General features: G+C 38.4%; 1 protein-coding gene across 4 annotated transcripts in view; it reads left to right on the forward strand.

Annotated features, from left to right (window-relative positions):
* Positions 1 to 1,155: 1,155 nt before the first annotated feature.
* Positions 1,156 to 27,568, forward strand: part of LOC121528803 (V-type proton ATPase 116 kDa subunit a1-like) — a 45,399-nt gene continuing 18,986 nt past the window's right edge. The window contains exons 1-19 of one of the 4 annotated variants that reach the window (XM_041816410.1): positions 1,156 to 1,254; positions 4,774 to 4,936; positions 6,508 to 6,586; positions 6,781 to 6,878; positions 7,134 to 7,262; positions 7,372 to 7,454; positions 9,501 to 9,627; positions 9,711 to 9,793; positions 9,965 to 10,058; positions 12,270 to 12,482; positions 12,660 to 12,810; positions 12,932 to 13,071; positions 13,160 to 13,323; positions 14,923 to 15,013; positions 15,365 to 15,483; positions 16,758 to 16,974; positions 18,834 to 18,941; positions 21,857 to 22,057; positions 24,576 to 24,593. In XM_041816410.1, coding sequence (XP_041672344.1) covers positions 4,820 to 4,936; positions 6,508 to 6,586; positions 6,781 to 6,878; positions 7,134 to 7,262; positions 7,372 to 7,454; positions 9,501 to 9,627; positions 9,711 to 9,793; positions 9,965 to 10,058; positions 12,270 to 12,482; positions 12,660 to 12,810; positions 12,932 to 13,071; positions 13,160 to 13,323; positions 14,923 to 15,013; positions 15,365 to 15,483; positions 16,758 to 16,974; positions 18,834 to 18,941; positions 21,857 to 22,057; positions 24,576 to 24,593 — 2,232 coding nt within the window. In that variant the 5' untranslated portion in view covers positions 1,156 to 1,254; positions 4,774 to 4,819. The remainder of the gene's footprint in view (positions 1,255 to 4,773; positions 4,937 to 6,507; positions 6,587 to 6,780; positions 6,879 to 7,133; positions 7,263 to 7,371; positions 7,455 to 9,500; positions 9,628 to 9,710; positions 9,794 to 9,964; positions 10,059 to 12,269; positions 12,483 to 12,659; positions 12,811 to 12,931; positions 13,072 to 13,159; positions 13,324 to 14,922; positions 15,014 to 15,364; positions 15,484 to 16,757; positions 16,975 to 18,833; positions 18,942 to 21,856; positions 22,058 to 24,575; positions 24,594 to 27,568) is intronic. The other 3 variants (XM_041816412.1, XM_041816411.1, XM_041816413.1) reach the window with 3 other exon arrangements.

Here is a 27,568-nt window from a genome sequence, read left to right on the forward strand (position 1 = left end):
ATTAGCATGAGGGGGGGCTAATAATTTAGACACTGGTATGTTTTGGAAAATAATTTTGTTTCTGTGTCCAAGGAAAAATTATGCTAGCTTCCAAAAGATGTGATGTAAATTCCTTGCTCTGTCTAACAGCACTCGAGAAATTCTTTGGAAAAACTGACATTTTCATGGGGGGGCTAACAATTTTGTCCCTATTTGTATATTTATTGGCTATATGGCCTCAAAAAGCCATATTCAAAAACAGAGTGAGACACAGTATTTACTATTTCAGCCTACTGATACCTGTACACTTAAACTTATCTGCAGTATTGGGAAATGTCATATTCATGATGTTAAAGAGCTCCAAATGTTGTTTTTTTAATGATAATTTGGTTTTCACTGAACCCAAAAATCTCTGAATCTGTATCTGGAATAACTACTAATAAGAAGCCTTTAAAATTAAGAATAATTAAGAGATAACAATACATAAATTATTGTGGCATGTTGTTGAATTTTGTTTTTTTACTCTTAATATTTATAAATCTAAAAATGTATTTATTATCTCCCTCTTTATTCCAGTTTCTTTTTTATTTTGTATCCATTTTCCCTGGAATAATCTTGCAATTTATGTGTTTATATATTGTTAAAGCAAGCATTAGCCTATAATATGATGGATAACTGTTATTTTACGTTGAAACTGTTCAATAAAGGGGAAAGTAGGCTAGTTAAGATATCTACTACATCTGTATTCTCATTTTTTTCCTTTTCGTGCCTTTAATAAACTCCATGCATGCTACGGCTGAAGATGAGGTAGGTCTATATTTAGAATTGTGACCTATGTGTGCCCTTTAACTCCCTTTGAAGAATGAAAGCATCCATTGTGTTTGTAATGTTCCTGCCAATTCACCATATCGTAGCTTGAAATACTGGATCATCCGTATCAAATTCAAAGACTTTTAACCAGACTTCCGGTACGGATTTCCAAAACAAAAAAACACTTACGAATCAGCTAACATAATTTTGGCTATTTCAAGGCAGAATTGAACTTTATTTATAAAATATTTGTTTATGACATGCACTGGGACTATTATCAAACTTGTTGTTTGAAAAACACTGACAACACATCGTTCAGTACGTCTAAGAGGATTTTATTGTGAAGGCACTCATTCCTGGGTGTATTTCCGGTGACGCATTTCCAGCTTGACGCACCGCTCTGCTGGACCACAGCATCCTGCATCCAGAGGAGGTTTGACAGAAGGAGGAATATTGGTCTGTCAGGTGAGTCAGCAGTGATGTTTGAATTTGAGTAGCGTTATTTCAGTCTCTTATGGTGTATTTTTTAAAGGAGACAAGTCCTGTGGTTAATATATTTGACGTGTTTGTTTTGAGAGAGGTAATATGACACCGCCACCTGCTTCTGTCACGACTAACGGTCGCAAACGTTAAATTTAAAGCGTCGTCAAATATTTGGTTTTCTTCCTTATATTTCTATCTATAAATGAAGTCTAAATATTAGTGCACTTGTCCGCATATGTCACAAACAATGTCCTGTTTATGAAAGAGGACTTATTGGATGTATGAGAGGCGGTGACAGATGCTCACACCGAGCTGTAGGCCGGACTCCAGCAGCATCATGGCGTCCTTGAGGAGTGAAGGGCAGAGCCGCAGAGAAGAGGATGCTGCTGCGGCATCAGTGATGCCCTGCTGCTCGGAATACTAGCTAAGAATAGAAGACGAATTAAGAGTAAGGAATACACAAAGTGAAATAAAGCTTAATTTTCTCTCACGGAAATGGTGATAAATTCGTATTTAGGCGTCGGTACGTATCAGCTGATGTCTAAAGGGCTCGTCCATCCTCGTCCAATGGGCGCCATTCCCTTCCGCATCCAGCTTTAGCTTGTTGTTGAGTAAGTAGGGTTGTCACCATGTCAGAGTTTTAATCTTTCATATGATGCTAGTAAATATAAAACATACACTTACACAAATATAAGTTCCTTACAATCAGTATTATAGCGTTTCTTTTATTTTCAATAGGGCTGGCCAATTAATCGAAAATTAGATTCAATGCAAAATGTCCTGCTGCAGTTTTCAAATCGCAGAAGGTGCAATATTTCTAGGACCTGAAATTTGTGTCAAAATCGCAGTTTTAAACTATTTTTTTGCAGCAGAGATGTTATGCATGACATATGCAATAATTCAAGTATCATTTTTTTTTAGAATTGTCTACAAAAAATCCTATAATTTATGTGCTCTTAATATGAGAATGACAAAAACCCCTTAATGCAAAACTTTATATCCAATTTGCAATACGAGTCAAAATCACCAGAATTAGATACTTTTAAAGAATTATTCAGCCCTTGTTTAGGAATTAAAGAAAATTAAGGAACAATTGCATATCAAATCGCAATCGCAATATTGGGGGGGAAAAAAATCGCAATTGGATTATTTTCCAAAATCGTTCAGCCCTAATTTTCTAGTCAAAATTTCAGGCAAGCTCATGCACACTGTCCAATTGAATTGTTCCCAAACTTTGGTAGGCCAAAGTCTCCCCTGTACCATTAACCGCTGTCTGGAACCTCTGGGACCCCTTCCATTTTATAATGGCTTATACCATGGTCATAGTGAATACTCGATTTTGATTGGCTCTGGAAATTCCATTGGTGTCCATTAGTTTCTGATACGCTGACACCGTTTGAACTTCACAAGTAGTTCCGGTCAAAAATCCTTACACTGCCATTACTGCGCTGGGAGTTACTATAGCAACCTGAGACAGTAATATTTTCTGAGCAGGGAGTACAGCACTGCCAGCCTAAGGAGCCTGCGGACTGGCATCAACCGTCACTTATTGACATAAATAAAATGACAGAGTCCAGGATTAAGACCAGTAATGTAAGACGCTCTTATCTGATGTGCGTCTTGTCTCCAGGCTCACCTTGACTCTGAGAGGTGAGTGTCGCAAAAAACTCACTTCCGTCCTGTTCTAACTGCTATAAACTATTGTCAGAAGATTCAAATAACATAAACAAAAGAAAAGAAGTCATGATTTCTTTGTAGAGCAAAACAAAAATGCTTCTGATAAACCGGCATGATATCTGATAAATATTGACGTGTCTGATGGACAGTCAGCACCTGCAGGGCGTGGACAGCTCTGTTTCACGTCTGTGACCTCATAGTGCAGAAGGAGGAGTTATGCTGTTTATTCAAACAGCTGGTCTGCGAAAACGAAGCTTTCTATCAGATGACTGTTCATGTTAACGTACAGATTTATAGTCTGACCACAGATGACTCTCAGTCTCACTCGTCTTCATGTCTTTTCATTGATAAATCTGTTCAGAAAGTGCACTGAGCAGACTAGTTTTCTTGTTCCGTAGTGACTTCGTATCCATGGCCCGTCCTATTTACTGGAGTACTGAATAACGTTTACATTCCCTAAGAATGTTATGGGATTGGAATGGCTATTCCAGTTATTAGTCAAGCCCTCAGGCATTGCTAGGGGAAAGAAATTGTCGTTTTAGTAAAACTTTCTATTTTGATCACAAAATTTATGAAATTACAAATTAGTAGTTTCAATAATCATTTTCGTTGGCCAGTGACCGTGGTATAAGCGGGTTGATGCCCTTCGAGGTGTCCAGTTATCAGGAATTAATGGACTTCGCGGAGGCAACCGTCAGATGGTTCAGGCCTCCACGTCGTCCATTAATCCCTGATAACTGGACACCTTGTTGGGCATTAACCCTTACAGATATTGTAAGGAAACACCTCAGTTTGTGTCCTTATCTTTAATCAACAATGTTGTAAGTACCAGCATTAAAAAGCAAACTCCTGCGTACTGTCTAACTACACAAATCCTTCTGTAATGTTTTGACATTGAAATAGTGGCAACATATTTTGTAACTTAGACAGTGTGCTCTTTAAGGTAGCATTTGGCAAAAGATGTATAAAGGTGTATCATTCTTTTAAAGCTTCTAAACTTTTTGGTGTGGAGATTGTATTGATGTTGAACACATGGTAAAAAAAATATGGATCTTCAAAATGAGGTAGAACAGACGGTTGTGCCTTATAATCACAGTAGCAGCACAAAAATAGAATATCAATCATAAGCAAAATTTAACAGTCCCAACTTGTGTGTACAGTTACTATTTCCTGAGGGAAGTTAATGCATTATAGGACAAATGATTTAGTCTCTTCAATTAAGTACCTGTTTTAAATCTCCACTTATTAGGAAATGGCTCTCCTCTAACCAGTATACTGAGTGGCTGAAGCTAGTGACAAAACTTTTAAATCATGCCAAAACAGAAAGAAAATATTTAACCCTACAAGAAAAGCATAGTTTTATGTAACATATTGTGTTTTTTTTTAATAATCTTTTTTTTAATAATTTTTGCTTATGAGGTAGTTAAATTATGTACAAAGATGGATGCTTCTGTTGATTTGCTTACTGGTGATGGAGGATGAAGCACTGAACTTCTTGTATCAGATGCTGCTGGATCATGTCTGTGTTGTTCTAGGATTCCTCAAAAGCAGAGGCTTTTAATTGGAGATATTGGTGTATTTTATTGGTGGTATCTGCTGTTTATTTACTTGTTTTTTTTGTGTTTTCATCTCTGATTCTACCTTATCTCTTCATTTCATGAGCTCGTTCGTGAGGGTGTTGAGGGATTTGGTTTGAGGAAAAAACTTTTCTCGAGGCAAAAAGAATAATTAACAATTTTTTTCAGTCTTGACTTTCCAACCATGTAAAGAAGTTTGATGATGATATTTCAACATCTAACCTCAAACTTTACCCTCTTATCCTAGGTGTGGGGTTTCTTCATTTAAGTGGAGACAGACATTGGTCCTCATCATGGGGGAACTCTTTAGGAGCGAGGAGATGACCCTCGCCCAACTCTTTCTCCAGTCTGAGGCGGCCTACTGCTGCGTCAGTGAGCTGGGAGAACTGGGCATGGTCCAGTTCAGAGATGTGAGTATGAATGTTTGAGCTTCTCTGTCACAAAATAAAATCAGTTTAAGAAATTTAGAAAGTCATCTAAAGTCCATTTAGAAGTCATCAGAAAAGTAAGAGGTTAAAGGTTAAAGGCTGTCAATAGCACATATAATCTTGAGGCCTTAATGCAGTGATCCTTAGCTTTTTTTTCTTAGAAATCCCCCCACTTAAATCTAAGAAAAGGATTGCCACCCCTATGACCCACTTGAATAATGAAACATCAATTTTAATTGATTTCACTGACAAAATCCCAACACAATGGGCCCTTTTACTTGATAGGTTCTTACCAAAATATCTATGTATAAATTAATCATTGTTACAATGGTGTATTAGGGTCACTCTAAAAAGTTAAAAAGAGGATTTGCAAATTTTTGAGTAAAAAAAACGCAACGTTGTCAAGTCGTAAATTTACAAGAAAAAAACTCTAATTTTGATTTAAAAAGTTGTATATTAACATGAACCAAAGCTTAGCATTTTTTGAGCTTATAGAGTATTAATACCCAACTGTGCAGAAGAAAATTATACTAGTTGAAGCCATTTTCTTTGCCACTTTCTTTGATAAAACCTAATGAAATGATACCTTTTTACTGGAACTGAATAATTAGAAAGTCCTTGTGATTGCAGCTTGGAATCATAAAATTATTATCATTATTTTCTTGAGTTAGAAGTGCCTATTCTTTAAACTGGGGCTATCCATCTGCTGTTTTCAGTTTGGTTTCTAAAAAATGTACGACTTTATAATATTGCACATTTACAACAAATGAAAAAAATATCTGAGTTTATGTCAAAATTTGTGGCCTTTTACACTTAGAAATTTCTATTATTTTCTTATTAACTTATGACTTTTTAAACTCTGAAATACTAAGTATGGTTTTCTTGTAAATCTCTGACTGTATAATCTCAAAAATGTCTATTTCCCCCCCCAAAAATGACTTTTTTCCAAAAAAATTAACATATCCTTTTTATCTTTTGGCAGGTTCTAATACCACGTCATACATTATGTCTCTAATCATGGTTTAAAAGAAATATACGCACATCTGATTTTGACAACGTCAGAGCAGCCAGAGCCCTCTTCAAGATATTGAGCCCCCAGCTTAGGAACCAGTGTCTTAATGCATATCTTTTAAAACAAACCAACTGTATAACTTTTGCTCTTCAATTTGCAAATTTATTTAAAGGCTTAGCCATGTAAGTTATAGTTTAGAATACAGTGAAAGATAATAACAGCGACTCACGGAAGAGAAAAGGATACCTGCGCTCATGTTACTGAGAAGCAGGAAGCTACTGAGTAAAATACAGGAAGTGCAAAGCAAGATCAAGTTTGTTTTTATCATGAAAATGGCAATCAGTATCAGTATCATTAACACATCGAACCTAAACCTCTAATGTGATTAATCATGAAAATTTTTCACTGATTCACAGCTTTATTTGTAAACGTAATATTAAATTATCACTGAAAGTTTTGTGTTCATTTCCTTGGCTGTCAGTTTCTCTTCGTTCAGGAAAATTTCCTCAATCATTTGTTAAAAAGCTTTTTTTGTCCACAGCTGAACCCAGATGTAAATGTGTTTCAACGCAAGTTTGTGAATGAAGTGCGGAGATGTGAAGAGATGGACAGGAAACTGAGTGAGTAACAATAGAAAGACTCTGCCATGACACACTTCCTCCCCTTAATCACGTCAGCTTTGGCTATTGATTTCAGTTTTTTTTTTCAGTGCATGGTTAATTATATGACAGTAATCATATTTTTTATTTAATCTCATCTTGATAACTACTTAGCCTAATATGTTTTTCAATAACGTATCCTCTCTTTGAAACAGGGTTTGTGGAAAAGGAGATCAAGAAAGCAAACATCCCAACTGTGGACACTGGAGAGAATCCAGAGGTGCCCTTTCCCAGGGACATGATCGATCTGGAGGTAATCAATCTGCAGTCATTATTAATTATCATCAGCCACTTAAAGGAATTTGAAACACTTCCCTGACTGTATAAGTCTGTATCATACCAAGCTTTGAAGTGCTATTCATGTCTAGCCAAGAAATTGGAAATTCCCTCCATTCTATATTTAAGATCAGATGTTGGCTTCACGTCAAAGTATTGCTAAATCAAAAGTTGATGCAGTCTCAGAAATAAATCTATAACCGTAAATGTGTCTGATGTTTGTGATTGACAGGCAACCTTTGAGAAGCTGGAGAATGAACTGAAGGAGATCAACACAAACCAGGAAGCCCTGAAAAAGAATTTCCTTGAGCTGACAGAGCTCAAACACATCCTCAGACGAACACAGCAGTTCTTTGATGAGGTTTGCTTGTTTTGGACCCTCAGACGTACACAGAAACTCCGAAAATTACAATGGATAATTGTTCTATTTCTGTAAATGAAGTAACAGAAGTCTCTGATTTCTCGGACAGATGGAGGATCCTAACCTGCTGGAGGAGTCATCAGCTCTGATGGAGGGGAGTGAGGGAGGTCGCGGGGCCCCTCTTAGACTGGGGTAGGTCTTGAACATTGCATCATGTTCTTTGAAACTTGTTTCCCAGAAGTTTCAGCAAATTCTGAAATATCAACCACACATTAAGCATGCTTTGATGTCAGTAGGATCTCATTAACAAAAGGCATGTGGAGTCAAACTGTTGTTGTGACTGTTGCATGACTGACTTTAACTCTTCTAACAGTAAGACAATAACTAAGAGTCATGCAAACCAGATTTGTTTTCTGGGTCATAGACATTTGTAGAGTAGTGAAATAAGTAAAACCCCCAGAATCAATGCAGAAAGTATTCAGTTGTCGATTTTTCTAACTAATCTTCACTCAGTACCCCACCATGACAAGGTGAAAATAGAATTTTAGAAATTTTTGTAAAAGGCACTTGAAATTTAGCCCAGTTCCTCCCCAGCTTGATTGGTCACATACATCCCTACAGAAGACCTTACAGATGACAACACGTACCAGAGCAAAACCAAGCTATTAGGTCAAAGGAACTGCCTGCAGAGTTTAGAGACAGGATTGTTGAAAGGTACTGATCTGGGAAAGGCTACAGAACAATTTCTCATATGGAAGAAGTTTGAAACAACCAGGACTCTTCCAAAAGTTGGTCATCCCACCAAATTGAGCGACTGGGGGGGGGGCTTGGTTACCTGAGATCCTGTGTGGGGATGGTACAAAGTTCAAGGACAACCATCACTGTGGCCATTGATCTCCATTGATCTCGGCTTTACAGCAGGGATGTTAGACGTAAGCCTCTCCTCAGAGCAAAACACATGAAAACGTGATTGGAGTTTGCAAAAAAAAGCACCAGAAGGACCCTCAGACTGTGAGAAACAGGATTCCCTTGTCTGATGAAACCAAGATTGAACTGTTTGGCCTCAGCTCTAAACATTATGTATGGAGGAAACCAGGCACCGCTTATCACCTGCCCAATACCACCCCAACAGTTAAGCATGGTGGTGGCAGCATCATGCTGTGGGGTGTTTTTCATCAGCAGGGACTGAGAGTCTGGTCAGGGTTGAGGGAAAGCTGAATGGAGCCAAGTACAGTGATATCCTCAATGAAAACCTGTTCTGCAGTGCTCAGGACCTCAGACAGGTCCAAAGATTCACTAACATGACAATGACCCTAAGCACACAGCCAAGACAACATAGGAGTGGCTTAGGAACAACTCTGTGAAGCTTCAGAGGATTTGCAAAGAAGAATGGCAAAAAATCCCCCAGTCCAGGTGTGCAAAGCTTGTTGCATCATATTAAAAATGACTCAAAGCTGTAAGTGCTGTCAAACATGCTTCCTTTATGACCCCAGCAAAGGGTCTGAATACTTGTGCTAATGTGATATTTTGATTTTTTCTTTTCATAAATTTGCAGATTTTCTGAAATCCTGTTTTCGCCTTGTATGGAATAATGACTGCAGATGATTGAGAATGAATATTAATTTAAACAATCCGAGCATCAGGTTGGAAAAAGTGAAGAGGGTCTGAATACTTTCTAAATGCATCATTTTCTTTGTGCATGTCATGAACTTAAGTAGAACCTACTTGGTATTACATTGCTTTATGAATCACAAACACACACAAAAATTAAAAGTAAAAAATTCAGCTCTATGTGTCGTAATATCAACTGTCTCTGTTGTTTTTTTGTTACCATCACATAAATGCCACAAAAAGATTAGAAATTTTCTTTAAAGAGGTATTATGAACAAAAAGCACAGAAAGTCGTGGGTTCAGTCCCCTGCTCCTACACTCACATGTTGATGTGTCCATGGGCAAGACACTTTAGTCCAAGTGATTCCATCAGCCTCAGTGGGCATCATGCATATGCATGGGATTAGTTATTACTGACTCTTTACAAAGCAGCCTTTACCATCCAAGTCAGCTAAGCTGTTGACAAAGGTCAAATACATGTAAAAGTAAGCATTAAAATTTGGTATAGTTGGATATTTGTCAGAACTTTAAACCTTTAAAATCACTCAGGTGGCTGACTCCTCAGAGTCTTTGTTGTTTTGTTTTTGTGATTTTGTCTGGGCTCATGTTTGTACTCTGTCTGTACAGGTTTGTAGCTGGAGTGATCAGCAGGGAGAGGATTCCAACCTTTGAGAGGATGCTGTGGAGGGTGTGTCGCGGTAATGTCTTCTTAAGGAAGGCCGAAATCGAGGACCCTCTGGAGGACCCCACCACGGTCAGGAAACAAACTAACTTTATATGTTGGAGAAGATAATGTAAGTTTTTGAGTTTTGTAACACTTCATTTTCTTTGAAACAGGGAGACCAGGTCCACAAATCAGTGTTCATTATCTTCTTCCAAGGTGACCAGCTGAAGAACAGGGTGAAGAAGATCTGTGAGGGGTCGGTGTCACAAATCATCACTCATCAAATAATTAACTGCATGAATTAATTTCACCCTGCTTATCTCATCCGAGTGTTCTAAATTGAAACACTGTGGTGACCTTTTCTCACAAAAGAAACAGAAAGAGAAGGTACTTTATGTTTGAAATAATGTTTACTGTTTATTTCCAGGTTCCGTGCCTCCCTCTACCCATGCCCAGAGACCCCACAGGAGAGGAAGGAAATGTTGGCTGGAGTCAACAGCCGAATTGATGATCTCCAGATGGTTTGTTGTTTTTTTTTTTTAATGAATGAATATGGAAGTAACTTAACTGCTTATACATGTATATTTTCTTTGTTCCTCCATTCCTAAGCCCTCCCCTCTTCTTGTATGACACAAGGATAAAAAAAATGCCCCTTTTGTGTTTCCACATTTGTTTAAGTAGTCATTCAGTTGAGTTAAACCTGTTACTTAGATGCTTCAGTCTGGATGCCTGAGGACTGTGTATCAGCTTCTTTTTGGCTTGCAGGATAATAAGTCAGGGCTTTCGGTCTGCCTGTGTAAGTGCTTTATCTCATGCACCTGATATGCACGTCTCATGTGCTGTGACTCTAAAGAATAGAAGGTTCTCCTGTTTTCATCTTGAGCCATGCACATCTTTAAGCTGGAAAGATGTGCATGGCTCAACTAGGAGAATGATAAACAGAGAGCCACGTTTTCCGTGTTTTAGGAGACATGTATGTCCTGATCGGAAAAATATGTTTGCAAGTGGTTGATTGCCCTGATGAATACAGTAGGTTGAAATGCTGGTTATTCTCCAAAATACAGTTGCTGTGGTGCTTTCTTTTTCCACATCGTTAGCATGTGTTATAGAGAATATGACACCTTTAGTTAATGCTTTTTAAAGCAAAAGCTCAGTTTAGCAAGTCTGTGGAGAAACTTAGCTATTTTTTACAAAATGCATCTGTTTTTAATTTTCTTATCTCAGTTATACATTATTGATTGATTTGATTTGATTATTTTTCATGCATAAACAATATTCCCAGCCAAGAAAAGGGACAGCAATATTAATACAAAAATACCAGAAACCAAAATTAGATGCTCGGTTAAATGATACTAATGAAACAAACCATCCTGATGTGTTTTCCAGGCTTTTGCTACAAAAGAAGCCAACTTAAAAACATTGAATATAAACTACCATGCTATCCTGTCATCAGCGTTCCATAATGTTTCAAATATTACAAACATTTCATTTATAAGAGATGATCTTAACTCATATTAGAAAGAACAATATAAAAGAAAATGAGATTTATTCTCAATTTCTCCTAGATCACAAAGTTCACACGTTCTCTATTCCTCTAGTATGTTTTTAAACCTGCCAACTTCAAGAGCCAGAGGAAAGAGTCCTGTTCTTAACTGAGCAACCAAATATGTCTGACTCCTTGTTGGTTTGGCTTTAACATAAAATTCAGTACCATTAGCATGCTTAATTTGAATATATGTCCTCAGTATGCAGTGAATCAGGTCACCTGCACCCAGTCTAAAACAGATTTGTTGGTTGCATTTTAAATTTTTGGGGGGAGCTGGAAAATGCTCTGCCCCCCTTAGTTTTCAGCTTCTGGTGCATATAAAAGACATTCACCCAATGATCTCAGAAGTATGTAAGAAGTTAGTTATTACTTTAAAAAAACTATTGGCCCCAAATTGTGTTGACCCACCGCGAAAAAATGCCCCATATACCAGATCACCAGTCCAGCCCTGCTTACAAACAATTCACTAGTCTACTCATATTTGTTTGAAAAGTCACCAAATAAACAATTGATTTATTTTCCTTAAGCTCATACTTTATTTAGATTTTGTTTTTGGAATTTTCAGCTGCTTAATAAAAAATCTGGCCTCAACCTGCTACAAGCAGTGCAGATTTGTTTTTGATATCTCAAAGGGCCTTTGTACTCTTTGTTACAACGTTGGTCAATAAAAAAATACATCAGAAACTTTGCACAACAGGAAGTCAGTGTTCAGCCTGACTTGTCCGTGCCATATTTTATTCCCAATCACATTACAATAGCCCGAATACTGGAGGCAGCCTGTAGTTCTTATCAGTGAAAGACCTTTGTGCAGGCTCATAGTGTTGTGGTTCCCTAAGGTTTGCCCTTATTAAGCCTGGAAAAAAAGCTCTGGTTCTGCTTGAGAGGTCTGCTGGAGTCTGAGCCTGCCAACCAGATGTAATGAATTACACTGCTACAATAGAGTATTTTACCCAGGTTTACAAAGAAAAGCAGGTTTTGTGGATAAACATGGCATGGCATGTGAGCCAGTACAGCATGATCTATCCATTAATCACATGTGCTGACATGTTTACCCAACAAAACCTGCATAGTATATGTGTTCAGCCATGATAGCCATGACCGCAGTCAAAAAAATAACACTTTTTAAAGGAAGATGACAAGAAAAAATTCTTATTGAATTAAAATAATGACTTTATGCCACTTGTAGGTCCTGAATCAAACCGAGGACCACCGTCAGCGGGTGCTGCAGGCCGCCTCAAAGACAATGCGAGTGTGGTTCATCAAGGTGAGGAAGATGAAGGCCATCTACCACACACTCAACCTCTGCAACATTGACGTCACACAGAAGTGTCTGATCGCTGAGGTTTGGTGTCCCGTCTCAGACTTGGACTCCATCCAGTTTGCTCTGCGCAGGGGGACGGTGAGCTTGTTCATCCTTTGTTTTTTTTCTATTTTTATTTACATTACACCTATCACATCTTTACTGGCTGTAATGTTTCTCAGTGAGTATTGAACTATTATTGATGACTTTTTTGAAGAATACAATGATACAGTTACTCTACATATGGGTAACAAATGTTGTGTTTTTATTTGACAGGAGAGAAGCGGCTCCACGGTGCCATCCATCCTCAACAGGATGCAGACCAAGCAGACTCCTCCAACCTTCAACAAGACCAACAAGTTCACATCAGGCTTCCAAAACATCGTTGACGCCTATGGCATTGGGAACTACCGGGAAATTAATCCAGGTGATTTACTGGTCTGCTTATCTCAGACTCTTTCTGTGGAATTTATTCATGGCTTGAAAGCTGTGTGAGTGGGTGGATTGTCTGATTTTGCTGCTTAACTCCCCATTGTTGTTTATTGCAGCACCATACACCATCATTACTTTCCCCTTCCTGTTTGCTGTGATGTTTGGCGACATGGGTCACGGCCTGCTGATGACCTGTGCTGCCCTCTACCTGGTCATCCGAGAGAGTCGTCTCCTTGCTCAGAAGACTGACAACGAGGTAAAGAACGGTATAAACAATGTACCAGTACACATTTACAGATGTAAAAACAAACCTGTAACATTTTATAAATTGTGTGTCCTTGCAGATGTTCAACATGGTGTTTGCTGGTCGCTACATCATCCTGCTGATGGGAATTTTCTCCATGTACACCGGCATCATTTACAACGACTGCTTCTCTAAGTCGCTCAACATGTTTGGCTCAGGGTGGAGCGTCAGACCCATGTTTAGCCCCAAAGGAGCCAACTGGTCGTAAGTCAGCATCACTGATAATTGAGTTCAACAATGTGATTCTGTAAGTTAAAATTCTCACTCATTTTCTCAGTAGCAGGTTTGATAATTAGCCGTAAGGTAGACTAGTATGGGCCACCTGAGCGTAAAACAATGGGACAGCTCTGTATGATAACCGTAAGATGCCAGCCTTGTCTAAACCCAAAACATGGATTATTTGAGTTCTGGGAAAAGAATTGTACTACTTACAATCCTAACGTGTCAAGTGCTGTCTCCAAATGTGGCTGTTGGCTGTTGTTGGCAATGTGTGTCTTTGGAGGTCATCATAGGCCAAAAAAGTCCGGCATGCAGATGATCTCTGGGAAAAAGCCCTGTGATCATTAACTTCATAAACAATTAGAAATGCACTAATTCTAATTCCACTGGGTGATTTCTGATTTCTTTTATCCCAGTCTGACCTGCTGATAGCGATTTTTTTTCTTTAAAAGAGCTGTAATTGGGGCACCTGTTGAGCTTGAGTAGTAGAGCAGGCGTTCAGCAGGCGTATACAGAGACTATAGTCTGTGACACACTGGTTGTAGGACCAATTCCCGGTCTCAGCACTGTTTGGTTCATGTCTTCCCCCATTCTCTCTTCCCATATTTCGTACCTCTCTTCAGCTGTCAGAATAAAGGCAAAAAAGAAAATAATGTGCAAAAAAATCTGAACAGTAATTGACAAAAAAGATTTTTTTTTCTCTTTGTCTTTCATGGATGTTCAATTTTCTGTTTGTAATAAAACATTGGCAGTTTATCATCTTTTTAGTGAAAAAATATTCTCTATGTGCTGTGCACTCCAGAGCTGTTTTCCTGCATGGTGCACATGAGGCAGGATGAAGATGCATCAGATGAATTGCAGGTGTTCCTTTAGGATCAGCAATTAAATTATCAATATAGGAGAGGACTAGTCACCAGTCAAGGTTGAGCAGGCTAATTCTGGTCCTCACCCGGTTTATTGGTGCAACTTTATAAATAGGCTAATGAAAGGTAAAAGCAGAAAGAAGGTTAGTATCTTTTGAAAGGAGTGCACGAGAGTATCATTTGTTGAAAAGTTATCTTTGGCTCTAATTTAGGTGGAATCATGGGATGTGTACTTCCTTCACTCACTGAACATTGTCTTATTCCTTTTGCTTTTTTTTCCCTAATTTTTTTATTTGTACAGAATTCAAATGTTTATAGTTATGAATACTGTGTAGCTGGTTGACTTGTTACCAGGCTTAAAAATGACTTGAACATTTTCTAAATCAATAAATGTCAGTGGAGCATTTCATAGTAGAAATTTATTTCTGGAACTAGAGCTAAAAAAACCCTCAATTTTCAACCTTTTTTATACTCCATGTCTGTTTTATAAGCATAGTTTGTAAGCAGTGAATGCATGTAATAAGTGTTTGTAGTCTCTTTTTTCACAAGAGAAAGGAATTCAGAGGTGCCTTAAATCTGCATGATTCTTTAAAACCTTTGCTGGTAATAAGCACAGGGAAAACATCTGTCTTTCAGCATGGATCGAGTTGTAGCTATGTGTATCAAGCATGTAAATAATCTGCCTTATTGCCACACACTCACTCTTCTGATCTGCCTCTAGGTTTGAAACACTTGATGGAAATGCAGTTCTCCAGTTAGATCCTGCTGTCCCTGGGGTGTTCAGCGGGCCTTATCCTCTCGGCATCGATCCGGTGAGGATTCCTTACTCACCAAACAAACCATAAAAAAGTCTAAATAAATTCCTGAAAGTTGTTATCTGAGATGCAAACATGGCCTCTAGCATAAAAACTTAAAAAGCAGGCAGGACATGACCTTATCCTCATACGCTTTTGTAAACAAGTCTCAGGAAAAGACCCAAAATAGCAGTAAATGCTTCTGCAAGTTTAGTTCTTCTTTTTTTTTATTGACAAATATCTTCTTCCTCTGTTCTGTTAAGATCTATTGTTGTCCAAAAACAGCTAAACTCACATAAGGGAATCAAAGTTCTGTTAGTCATAAATGCACTCATAAAGTATTCATGTGTGCACGTTATATCCCTGTAGATCTGGAACGTTGCCACAAACAAGCTGACCTTCCTGAACTCCTTTAAAATGAAGATGTCTGTGATCCTGGGCGTCATTCACATGATCTTTGGAGTTTCTCTCAGTCTTTTCAACCACTTGTAAGTACTAAACATAAACACTTCTGCCTAATGTTTTATGTTTTCATTGGTTTTGTCTACATACTTATGGAAGTAGCTTTTAACAAGACATGTTGGATATTGCTTTTTTTTTTTAAGTAGCCCTTTGTCTTGTTAAAAGCACTTTAAATAAGGTATCCGTTATAACTGACCATGTGTTAAAGAAGTGACTATGGTTTATTATACAAACTGAGCACACTTCTAACTTGAATACATTATGACTCTTAGAGTTGAAATGAAAATACCCACTTTGAGAGAGCAGTTCAAGCTCTGGGAAGTCAGTGTTGTCAGAGATGGCAGAGAAATGGCAGTTCCATGTAACGCCTACCAGAAGGGAGGAGTTTAAACAGTTTGTATGCAGGGTGTGTTGGGTCTGCAGTGATGTAATCATCCTGATACCTGACCCACCCCATACAAGTCATGGATGGAGGGGAGGTCCGTCTCGGTAATTTGCTCTGCAGACCTGATTGTTGGTTGCAGTCTAGTCATATAAGAAAATGTTAAGAATTTTCTGCAGTTTTCTGCAAACATTGTCTGAAACATTATGAGGCATCAAAAAACTGCATAGAAATGGTACCATGTGTATGCATGTAGTGGTATTTACATTATTTGGCACAATTAACATTTTTAAGGCAATGTAACGTTCATAAAATGCATGTATGTTGTACAACAAAACAGATTATATTCTGGGATGTTATCTCCTTAGGTTACTCTATAAATAATATCGAAAAGAAAATACATTTTTTGGTCCAACTTCCTGTTATACCTCAGGCTTGTGAGAGACCCTACATGACAGCAAATAATGGATAATCAAACTGTTTTCTACAAAAGAGAGGAACCCAAGAAGTGCACCACACACTAACAGATGTCACTAAATCTCCAGCAGACAAGAGTTTTGAAATATGGCCGAACATGGGCAGGAAGAATCGGCCTTAAGTTGTCAGATGACTTGAAACGTGCTTAACAAGCTCAAGTCCATTTACTATTTTAAGGTTTCATTTAATATTAGGTGACATTTGAATTAGCATGACCAACATATCCATGAGATTTCATTACCGCCATTTATAACTCTTCACTGTAGTGACATTACAATTGCAACTTTTTTTTCTACAGTCTTGTGCTCACTTCTAAATCCTAACTCCATCTTCATGTTGTCTGCTGGTTGCTGATATTTGATTGCAGGTCATTTTTACCAGCTGTAGAATAACAATGAAAGTTTTGATTCTTTTGTTGCTGACTGACGATCTACCCCTTAGGTACTTCAAGAAGCCTCTGAACATCTTCCTTGGCTTCATCCCAGAGATCGTCTTCATGTCCAGCCTGTTTGGCTACCTTGTTCTGCTGGTCTTCTATAAGTGGACGGCCTACGATGCCCGCACTTCCAAAGACGCTCCAAGCTTGCTCATCCACTTCATCAACATGTGTCTGTTTAACTACAGTGACCCCACTAACAAGCCGCTCTACGCAGGACAGGTGCTCCCTCCCCTCATCCTCCCTGCTGCCTCTCCTACCCTCCTTACCCCTTCCTCTAACACTGGCATGGTTGAACCCTGGTCAAGAGTTACACAGCAGCTACTATCAAATTAACCAAAAACAACAGCTCAGTACTGTATAATTTCATCCAGGCAGAGCTCAGTTTTAGCTACGGAAAAGCAGCTATTGAATTACTGGCACTGTTCTTGTAGATGTGACATATGAACACACTGTAGGTCAGTCACGACAGTAACAAAGTATTACTCTAATGTGTCTTTTATTTATTAGGCTCTGTTGTAGGCACTATATTCACTGAACCATTAACAGGACTACAGGTTACCTGCTAGTTACCAAAGCCTCTAGTTTGGTTTTCGTTTTCTATTAAACCTAGTATGTAGAGCCTCTTCTTGGTTGAAATCTTAATTTATTATATAGTGTCTTTTATGCAGTTGCAGACTGTTTTGTCTAACGGACATTCATCTGAAGAGCAGCTAAAGAGAGCAGATTCATGAAGCTGGTCTTAAATTGCTGACATGTTCTCACCTGTGTTCTTTAATTGATGAATCACCTGTCCTCATGAAAGGGAAGCTTGCACATGTTTTTCTAGTTAAGGGTTCACAAAGGTGCTTGAAATCCTTAAAAACGCTTGAATTGTAATATTTTGTTGTAAGGGTTTGGATAAGGTGCTTGGAGGTGCTTGAAATTGAAGTTTTATGTCTTTTTTGATTATAAAATGCTGTCTGACAGATAGCTTAGTAGATATTATCTTAAATTGTACATCCCTAATTTGTTTTTTTTTTTTTGCAATGCATCTTCATCAGAGTCAACACAGTTTCGACTCTGCACGTTGTGTGGAAATGTTAGTCTTTTGTGCCTGATTAAGTTGCATAAAAGTGACTTGTATGCTCCAGTGTCTTCTCTGGATTGGCTTGTGAGAAAGAATCCATTGAAACTTCTTTTGTATGTTACTCGTCCTTTCTGAGAGCACCGACCTCCACCTGTGGAGGGGCTGAGGTGCAAGAGACTCCTTAATGAATAATATACCTAATAGAGTTTAATTTTCATTGACAAGACTAGTCAGTTTATAAAATGATTGGGCAAAGGGAGCTGGGAAGAGTGGGATTCAATAAGTTGGCTTGGACACTGTCAGTGGGGCCATGCAGTCACGCGGGTTGTTTGGTAAAAAGATTTACCACTGGCCGGTATCCCCAGTAAAGCCAGTAAATTAAATCAGGAAAAAAATGTCCCAGTTTTTTGGACTGTTGGCCACAAAAAAAATCTTTCAAACCAACTGTTTGAAAAAACCGAAAACGTCTCTGTTATATGTTGTACGTAGCTGTTCTCTGTGCTATAGGTGTCTCATCCCTGCCTAACATTGAAGGTGGACTGATTTTTTTTTAGTAGTGAGGTGTTTTTTTCCTCTTGTACTATTTGCCAGCGGTACATCATAAACTACTGACCCCATCAACAGTTAATCAAACTTTCACTATATTGTTTCTTTCACTCGGCTCTTATCAGGAAAGGAGGGCAGAACACAGGAGAACGTAAAGGTCGGCCAAAGGGAGGATGAGCATTTTCTGTACTCAGTATTCGATTCACCCTGTTGCCAGATGAAATTTAAGATTGAAACAACAGAAAACACTCTCACAGAAACATGAGCTCTCTGTCAGACAGCCTGTAGTCTTCCCTAGATAGATACATTAATTTAAATTAAAAAAGGCATGTAATGCAGGGGGGAAGATGTTAGACTGAATCAGCTGTGTTGTTTTTGTTCTTACTGTTAGAAGTAGTTCTTAGCCTTTTGACTACTACTGCACATCACCAATACCGTTTTAACCTCTCTCTGTTTGAATCTGTAGATGGGGATCCAGGTTTTGTTGGTGCTGATTGCCCTTGCATGTGTACCCTGTATGCTGGTTGTGAAAACTTGGGTGCTTCGGCGTCAGCACCTGTGGAAAAAGCACCTGGTATGTGACTCTGACCCCAACTTTAACCTTACCTCTACATCTGATGAATAACTTGTATAATCTTCTTTCTCACTCCTATTCTGCCATTCATTTCAATGCACATTGTATCGTGTAATGTGGTTGGTTGTGTTGCCATGAAAAATGCTTAAAGCCTGCCTTGGAAACGCTCACATTTTGATGGAAAATTACCAAGATTACCAAACTCAGGGCACCCTAACAGCCTCTTTTTCTCTCTGTTCTTATCTGATACATTTAAATCAAAATGATTTGGATTTTGATTTACCTGTTGTAGCAGCCCGTAGCTCTTACTGCTCAAAATATTGTCTTGAATTGAATCAAATACTTAACAGCACAAATTAAAGGTATAACACTCCAATAAGAGTAATTCTTTGATATGGTAAATACATTTTCACTCCTGACTTGTCAAGTATGTCAGGTTTGGAGTCTAAAATCTAAGTCTACTTTGACTTTAGAAATAAAGCTGTCAGTCATAATGCACTGGGGATGCTCAATAATGGCAAAAATCCTGATCTTGGTTGTTTTGATTGATATTGAGGGCAGATTCTTAGACACTGTTGATTTTAAAACATTTTTAGCAGTACCTGAATTACAAAACAAAGGAGCAGCTACTACCCTGTAACAAATTCAAAGAGGTACATTTCACTGTTCAGGGTCCCGATCCTCAGAATCAGAGTGCAGCTGGCTCTCTAGCTCTTGCTTTCCAAATTAACCAGAGTATATGTCATGTTTCCCTCTGCTCCTCACTTAAATTAAACTGAGAGCTGATGTGGTTGGAGGGCATAATACACGCTGGGCTGTAAAGGCAGGGAGGGTGCACTTTATTTACCACACATAACAAAACCTATAGACAAAATGAGCTAAACAAATCTTCTGGACCATGATAAATTAAAGTACATGTAAAGTGATTTTTTGTGTGACAGGCCTGTGTTATGAGCCACCATGCCAAATTTCAGTCGTGAAAATCGTCCCCACGTTTCTAAAATTAAGCTTCAAAATCATGAAAAATGAGGAAGTAAAATCTGCTCTAGGATGGTGTGGGCGTGTCTGTGAATGAGCTGAAGCCACGCCCACTCACAAGAAATACAATCCTCTTAAAAAAAAAAGCTTCTTATCAGAGGTTAGCTGCCTGGCTCTGTGCCAGAGCAAAGACACAAGTTGGGGATTATTTTTACTGTTTTCTGCTACAAATCTCTCAATAATACTTTTAATGACCTGTAAATGCATGACTTATAGGTCTTCATTTTTGTAGTTCTTTGTTTTATTTTTAAAGCCTATTCATCTAAAGATGAAGGTGTAGGCTAATTTTTCGGCGTTTGCTTTTTTAAAATTATTATTAAGGTTAAATAGCACATGAGATTTTTGGAAACTCTACCAGATCTGACCTGAATTCCTTCCAGACTAAATTAGTAGATAAATAATTGAAGTTAATGCAGTTCAATTATTGAGATATGGCTGATCAACTGCAAATCACTGACACATCATTGCTTTAAAATTATAATTAATAATTAGAAGTATCCTGAAATTAGCAATCATACCTTGCTTTTTTCCTTAATACCTAAGCGTAGGTCTTTGTTGTTGGGTTTTTTTTTGTTTTAAAGCCATTGCTTGTAAATAGATACTCCCAGAGTAAATGTTCGCTACCTTTAGGCCTCTTGAATAGAAAATAAGACCTTCCATTCTAGAGATGCATGATATGATCTGTCTGGTATTGGTATTGGCAGATGTCAAAATTTCTGCTAATATTTACATCTGATTTTCTGCCTGTACATTTCAGCATATATGGACTGTAAATTTTGTCCACATATTCTAATAAATTATTGGAGTTTTAGGCTGAACCAACAGACCTATGTCAATTGAGGTCTTTTCTTGTTTAAGGAGTAAGAGAGCCACAGAATTATCTTCAATGCATTTTCTTTTTGCAGTACAAACCCATGAGCTGCATACTATGACTTTAGTAGAGAATACAAAAATAAATGAATCAGACTCAGTGTGCAAGGTTCGAGTGCATTCAGTGTTCTGTCTGTTTACGAACCCAAAAACTGCTTCCAAAACTCAGTGTGCAAAGACCTTCAGGCCAAAGATATACTTGCTGTTTCACCTTTTGTTTGCATTTGTGTCCAGCTGCATCATGAGCACTCTTGCAAATATACTTGCCTATTTGCAACTCATGATACCAGAGGACACCACAAGAGGCTAAGAGAGCTTGGGTTGTGCACAACTACCTGATATGTTGAATGCAGACTACAAACACTGTGACAGTGAATATGATCGTAATTCTGAGCTCAAAGTTAACATAATAAACTTCAGCAATCAATGATAATCAATGGTAATATCAGATCAGCTCAGACTGATGACCAGTTTCAGAGCACACCATCTGCTCTTTGTTTCTACAACAATTTCCTCTGTGCACGGATGTAACATTCCCGGTGTATCAGTTGAAACAGTGACTGTGTTAACGGATGACTCCCATCCGACTGCGTGCGGGGATGCCGTTGTTACTGCAGCTGATGAAAAGAGGATTCCTCACAAATGTCTGTTAATCTTTTTAATGTCACTGTATCTTATCAGACATGCATTTAATGAAAACCAAACCAACAGTTTGCTGAAACAAAGATTGGATGTTTAAAACACACAGGCCAGAATAGTACTGAAACATTTAAAAATGTATCAAATGATGGTATCTTTGACAATCACTGTAAATTTAGCATTCGTTTTGTTTTCTCATACTTGTGAAATGGTTTAAATTTTTGTTTCACACTTTAGAGGCTAAGCCTTCACTGTCTGTGCTGGGTGCCCTATCCTATCCCCCCTAAAACTGAAGTAAATTGATACAGAAGCGTTCAATCTAAGGCTTGCTTTAAGCTAGACACAGCTCTTGTGGCTTCTGTATCTAGTCCCAGAAGAGGGAAGAAACCCCTGCAGAGAATCTAGAGCAGTCTTTAGAGAAAACAGGCGTGTCCTCATCATGCACCGGACTCACCCAACAGGGCACGCAGAAGTTTGGAGGGGCGCGGGTGGGCAACGGGCCCACGGAGGACGAGGCTGGCATCATGGACCACGACCAGCTCTCCCAGCACTCAGAGGAGGGAGATGAGGTGAGTCTGTGACAAACAATGCTGCCACCACTGGAAACTGTAATCGGAATAATGTGTTTGCTCTCTGTATGTTCCCAAAAAACTGAGTTAATGAAAGATTGAAGCTTTATGTTTTAAAAATGAACCTTTAGAGGTTTTTTTGTGCTGGCTTGTTTTGCAGTTCATTATTTTCAGTTCTCAGCATCCCAAATGCAAAACCCTCTTCAGTGTCAGCTGATTTCTGCCACTGTTCTCACAGCGCTCTCAGCTGAAAATATTTCAGCAACTAGAACTCTGCCCCATTCATCAGATCCATTTTTCCTAGTCATAACCAAGAAGGTTTTCATACGTCAACTTAGTCAGCAAAAACGGGAGGAGAAACGAGTCTGGCTCATCTTTTTGAGGGTATAGCTTAGTAGCTTGCCAGGAAACACTTCCTTTAAACTGTTTATGTTGTCGTTCGATTTTGAAAAAGGATTTGTCTAGTCTGGAGCCAGCTTGTGGAAGGCAAAAGTGGAGACGATCATAACTTGCAGAAAAAAAAGCCGTTTATTTGGGTGCCCAAAGCCTAGAGGTTCAGTCACACTAAGAACAGGTGTGAGTCCCACCTGTGGCTCTCACTTGCAAGGAATTTCTCCCTCTTCCTCCCTAATTTCTTATGCTGTTTTCCTGCCCTCAGATAAAGGCAAAATGTCCAAAATTCAACGGGCACTTCTTAAAATGTAAAATGATTCTGAAACAATGCTGTTACTTAATTTAAGGCCATGAGCTTTTGCTTTTTATCATAGTTTAGTAACAAACCTTCATTTGAGTTAAACTGGTGTCAAATTTTCGATTGGATATTGTACCTTTAAAGTGTTAAATTCTAAATTTGTTATCCCTGCCTTGTTAGTTCTGGTGTGGTAAACAGAATTTTTGTTTCACTAAATTCTCTTGTATATGGGTCAGATAGCAAACTTCATCTTAGGTCCAGGTTCTAAATATTCAGTAACAGCTCATTTACTAAAGGTTTAAACTGTGTCGTGCCTTATATCACAGAGCAGTGTATTCTTCTCTGTAGTCACATCAGATGTGGGCAATGCTGGCACAACAGTGAGCACAGTGAGAGAGCAGGGATGGAGAGGAGCAGATAAGAGATGGATTTTCCACCTCAGAAACATAAACAGTGAGGTGGTTTTCATGAGAAACAGCGGGTGGAATTTCTGAAAATACCACCTTCTTTTTTTCTTTCTGTGACTCATAGTTTTGGTGTCTCCCAGGTCTCCCACATCATAAATCTCTCAATGTTTATCCTGTGATAACAAATTGCATAACTGTAATGGGATAAGGCTGCTTTATTTCAGCATTATTCCAAGTATATGACACTCCACATAGACATAACCTATCAACGCTGAAATGGAATGCGAAATTGTGTAATTAATCAAAGGATCAGGCTCTTTTTAGTTGTATATCATAATAAATACACTTACATCTGGGATTTCTGGCAGTGCTGAGTATGAAAGAGTTGAACATATGGGGCTGTGTCAGTGCATAGTTTCAACTTATACCCAGAAGCTGGGTTCACTTCAAGCTCAGTTCAGACCAAAGATTCACAGTGAGATGAGCTGAAACTTGCAGTTGTTGCAAGTGCCTCACTTCAATGTTCTGAAGACTGTTAGTTCACACAGCTGTGCTACAGCTAAACAGAAAGGAAAAGTCTTATGCCTCAAGTTCAAAGACACAGATATTTTATCTTTTGTCAGTTTCTCCTGATTGTTGATCCCTGAGTTCATAAGTTATGGGAATTTGTATCAACTTTTAAAGCAGAGCCAAGACTTACTTCAGCTTAGAATGACTGATTATGCCACTGTACTTCCTGCCTGTAGGTGAGAAAATTGTTCAGCTTTTTGGATAAATTTGAATGCTGTTGTCATGACGTCTGAGCTGTTCCTCAAAGTGATCAATAAATCTTCTCAATCCTTCCTCCAAAACTCAATCATTGCTGCCAGCTGGCCATTTTGCAACCTTTGTGATCACCTGACTTCTTTTTTGGGCTCTTAGGAGTTGATTAGCTGTTGAAATATGACATGTCCTATGGCCATAAAACACCTTTTGGTGATTTAAGAAACTGAAATGCAGACAACAGTGTCAGCCAGCCAAATCTGAGCTGCAACAGCTCAGTTCACACAGCTGCACCTGTCCCCTTCATCACAGTAAAGCCATCAGTTGCATCATAAATTTATGGTCTGAAATGAGCTTTAGAGTTTACCAAAGTCACATAATCATCACATAAACCTAAATTTACCCACCTGTATACCTTTCAAGTTGATCTTAAAATAGTACTAGGAAAAAAACATTGACATGCCCTATCAATATTACAATGTCATTTTGCATCAGTCATAATCCAGTCTGTAACCGCGGTTTCCAATCATGTCTTAAACAGGAAACATCGCCAGAAAAAATGTTTGTCTCCAGATTTTGAGAACAATATTCTGATGATACTCCCTGGATTAAAGCAGCTGATTTAGCCACTAACCTTGAATCTTTGCTTACTTTTAAGCACTCAGAGGAGGAGCCGGTAAGAAACCGTGTTTGTTGGTATGACCGTAGCATGTCTGGATGCTGTCTTGCCTTTTCTGTTGGTGCATTTAGTAACAAGTGGTGGCTTTGTTTGTTTGAACCCTGGTTGACCTGTCAAATCCTCCTCTTCTCCTGAACTGTCCTCCACTCTAGTATGAGGCATGTTTCTGTGTGGGATTGTAAAAGTGTGTGTGCTAAGATAAGGCTTAGTTATGTTTGACATATTTAAACATGGAAGTGTAAAAATATGTTTCTGGAATGCTTGACCTTCGAATGCTTCATTTATTTGATCTTGAAACGAGTAAACAATCTTGATGTCCTTGCAAACGTCAGTTTAAAATTAAGCTTACAACTCAGAATACCAAATTCCCATCACATTTTCTTCATTTTTTTCTATCCTTTGGTATTTGACATGGCAGTCCAATTTTTAACTAAGGGAAAAATTACATGAATAAATCATTGTCAGTTTTGTGTGTGCCAGTAAAATCACTTTGTACAGTTATGCACTCAAAATATAAATTATTAAATAGAGAAGTATGCGATTCAGAACACACCTAGTTACATGAACTTAACCATGGAAAAAGGAACTTTTCATGGATTGAAAAAGGAAATAAGGGAACACTTAAAAGGAAATCTATAAATCTGCTTTTTTAAACCAAAATTTTCAACAGTGTTAATTTCGTTGACTAAAACAATGACTAAATATATTTGTTGACAGCCTTTTTCTCCATGACAAAAGCTAGACTACAACTGACAAAAATAGATCTGTGATGACTAAAACTAGACTAAAATGTAATATAGTTTTTGTCTGACATTCAAAATACATGGTATTTCTCCACTGTGGGTAAATGTCAAAAAACAATGCATCTTTAGCTATTCTGCCTCTCAGCTGTAGAAAGCAGGGACCCCAGGTTTGTCAGGGTGCATAGAACACTCTACCATCACTTGGTACCAGATTTAGGCAAGAAAATAAATGCTTAGACTAAAGGTAAAGACTAAAATGTGAGGACTTTTTATGGACTAAAACTGGACTAAAACTAAAAATATCTGCCAAAATTAACACTGATTTTCAAAATCTCTGCTTAATTTTTATAATCTGATGTGACAGAGCTGGGGTTTTTTTTTAATGTGTAATCTGTATGTTGGTGATTGTTGTCCAAGGCTGCAGCATCGCTGAAGAGCAGCAGATGACTAACTCACTCTGGGACAATCAAGTCTTTCTTATCTTATCTCATCTTATCTGATCATTCTTCTGATAGTCTTGTTTACTTGCTTGGACCACTGAGAGACATCAGCATGACTTTTAGTCTGTTTCTTAAGCAGATAAAAACTGTAAGTCTGTGTATTTATGTAAATAACCCTCCATTAGTGCACTTTTAAGACAAGTTTACAGCTCACACTTTACCCTCTAAAGCAGGCCTCATCTAACCTTGCAAGGCAGATGGATACGTCGTTTCTCACTGGCGAATCCATCTTACAAAGCTCCTGTCTGAACTTTTTGGGCCTGGTTAGAAAGTGACAGTACCAATCAGCGACGAAGGGCAGTACTTTCGGCCATGGTGGAGTCGTGATGTAAGCAAGCAGCAACAAAAGGCCGGTGCCGTTTTGGCGGAAGACATTAGCATGGATGCTGCTAAAGCGCCAGCTTTATCAGAAGCTGACGACATTTCATCGTTAAAAGAAGACAAAAGAACAGCATTGAGTTGTCTTTTTTTTTTCCAAAAACAACAAAAGTCGTGTACTGACATGTCTACAGTTGCCATGATTTGCATTATGCAGTTCTATATGGAGTTTATTCCTCGGTAGCTGCGCACGCGCACCTCAGTATTGGCGACGACGTCACATGTTTTATTTCTCTGATTGGCCCGTAAAGATGTGACAGACAGAACATTCATCCAATCACCCTCCGAGTTTTTTTTTTCAAAGGCTCTGACTTTCCCAAATGCTGTATATCAAAGGTTTTTCAGATGGATCTTGCGTGTCAGGTTAGGGGTCATTGACTACATCTGAAGGGCCAGCTCATGTCTATGCCGATAATAAAAGAAACACTACCGTCTACATTTTTTTTTCTAAATGTACCTTATTTTTAGCCTTTAGCAGTGAACTCAGTCCCTATTATGAAGCCAGCCACAAGGTTTCCAGTGGTCCCCGGTTCTCCAGTTGATGATCAGTGCTCTAAAGGGTTATTCAGTTTACTTTTGGTACATGGTATTCATACAAATAAAATTAAACCTATTTAATTAGATTCTTTTTCATTGAGAAAAAAAAATCAATTAGATTAATCGAGTTTGATGTAAAAAAAAAAAAAAAAAAAAATCAGAGATTTTTAGCCCAACCCTAATTTAGGATCACTGAGGCTGCAGGGAGATGTTTCTGCTGTGGCTTAACCAAAGTGTGCTGAATGGGACATTCAAGCATGCAATTGATGCAGTTTTATGAAAAATTGTTTCTCTAATAGTAGAGTTTAATTGCATTGCAATTAACCCTTTGAGACTGCTGTTTCCTATACGACAAGAAGTGACAGGTTACTTAAAGTTAAATAACTTTTGAACTATAAATCGTAGCCACTTACATTTCTTCCTCTTGTAGCCTTTCTAATGACCTTATCCATGCCTTTGTAGACTTTATGGAGGCTTTTCTAGCAAGCCTAAATGTCTGTGGTAGTTGAAGATAAAATCCTCACCAGTAACTCTGATATTGAATGTGTTTCTATCCATTTAACTCATTTTTGATCGTTTCTACCAGTAGCTTGGCATTACCCACCATATAAGGCTTGGGAATTTAAATCATGCTGCGTTGCATTGTTGGGCGTGGCAGCCATGTAAGCCAGATAAAGTAAGTGCTTGAGAGAGACTGATGCAGCTCTCAGTTAAAGAATTTTGTCAGGCAGGAGAAGCATTTTTTTGGTTTCATCCTTCACACCTGTGGAACAAGCTTCCAGAATACCTGAGGTCTGCTAAAAACATGAGCTCA

Source organism: Cheilinus undulatus, linkage group 20, assembly GCF_018320785.1.
Source record: "Cheilinus undulatus linkage group 20, ASM1832078v1, whole genome shotgun sequence".
NCBI classification, from domain to species: Eukaryota; Metazoa; Chordata; class Actinopteri; order Labriformes; family Labridae; genus Cheilinus; species Cheilinus undulatus.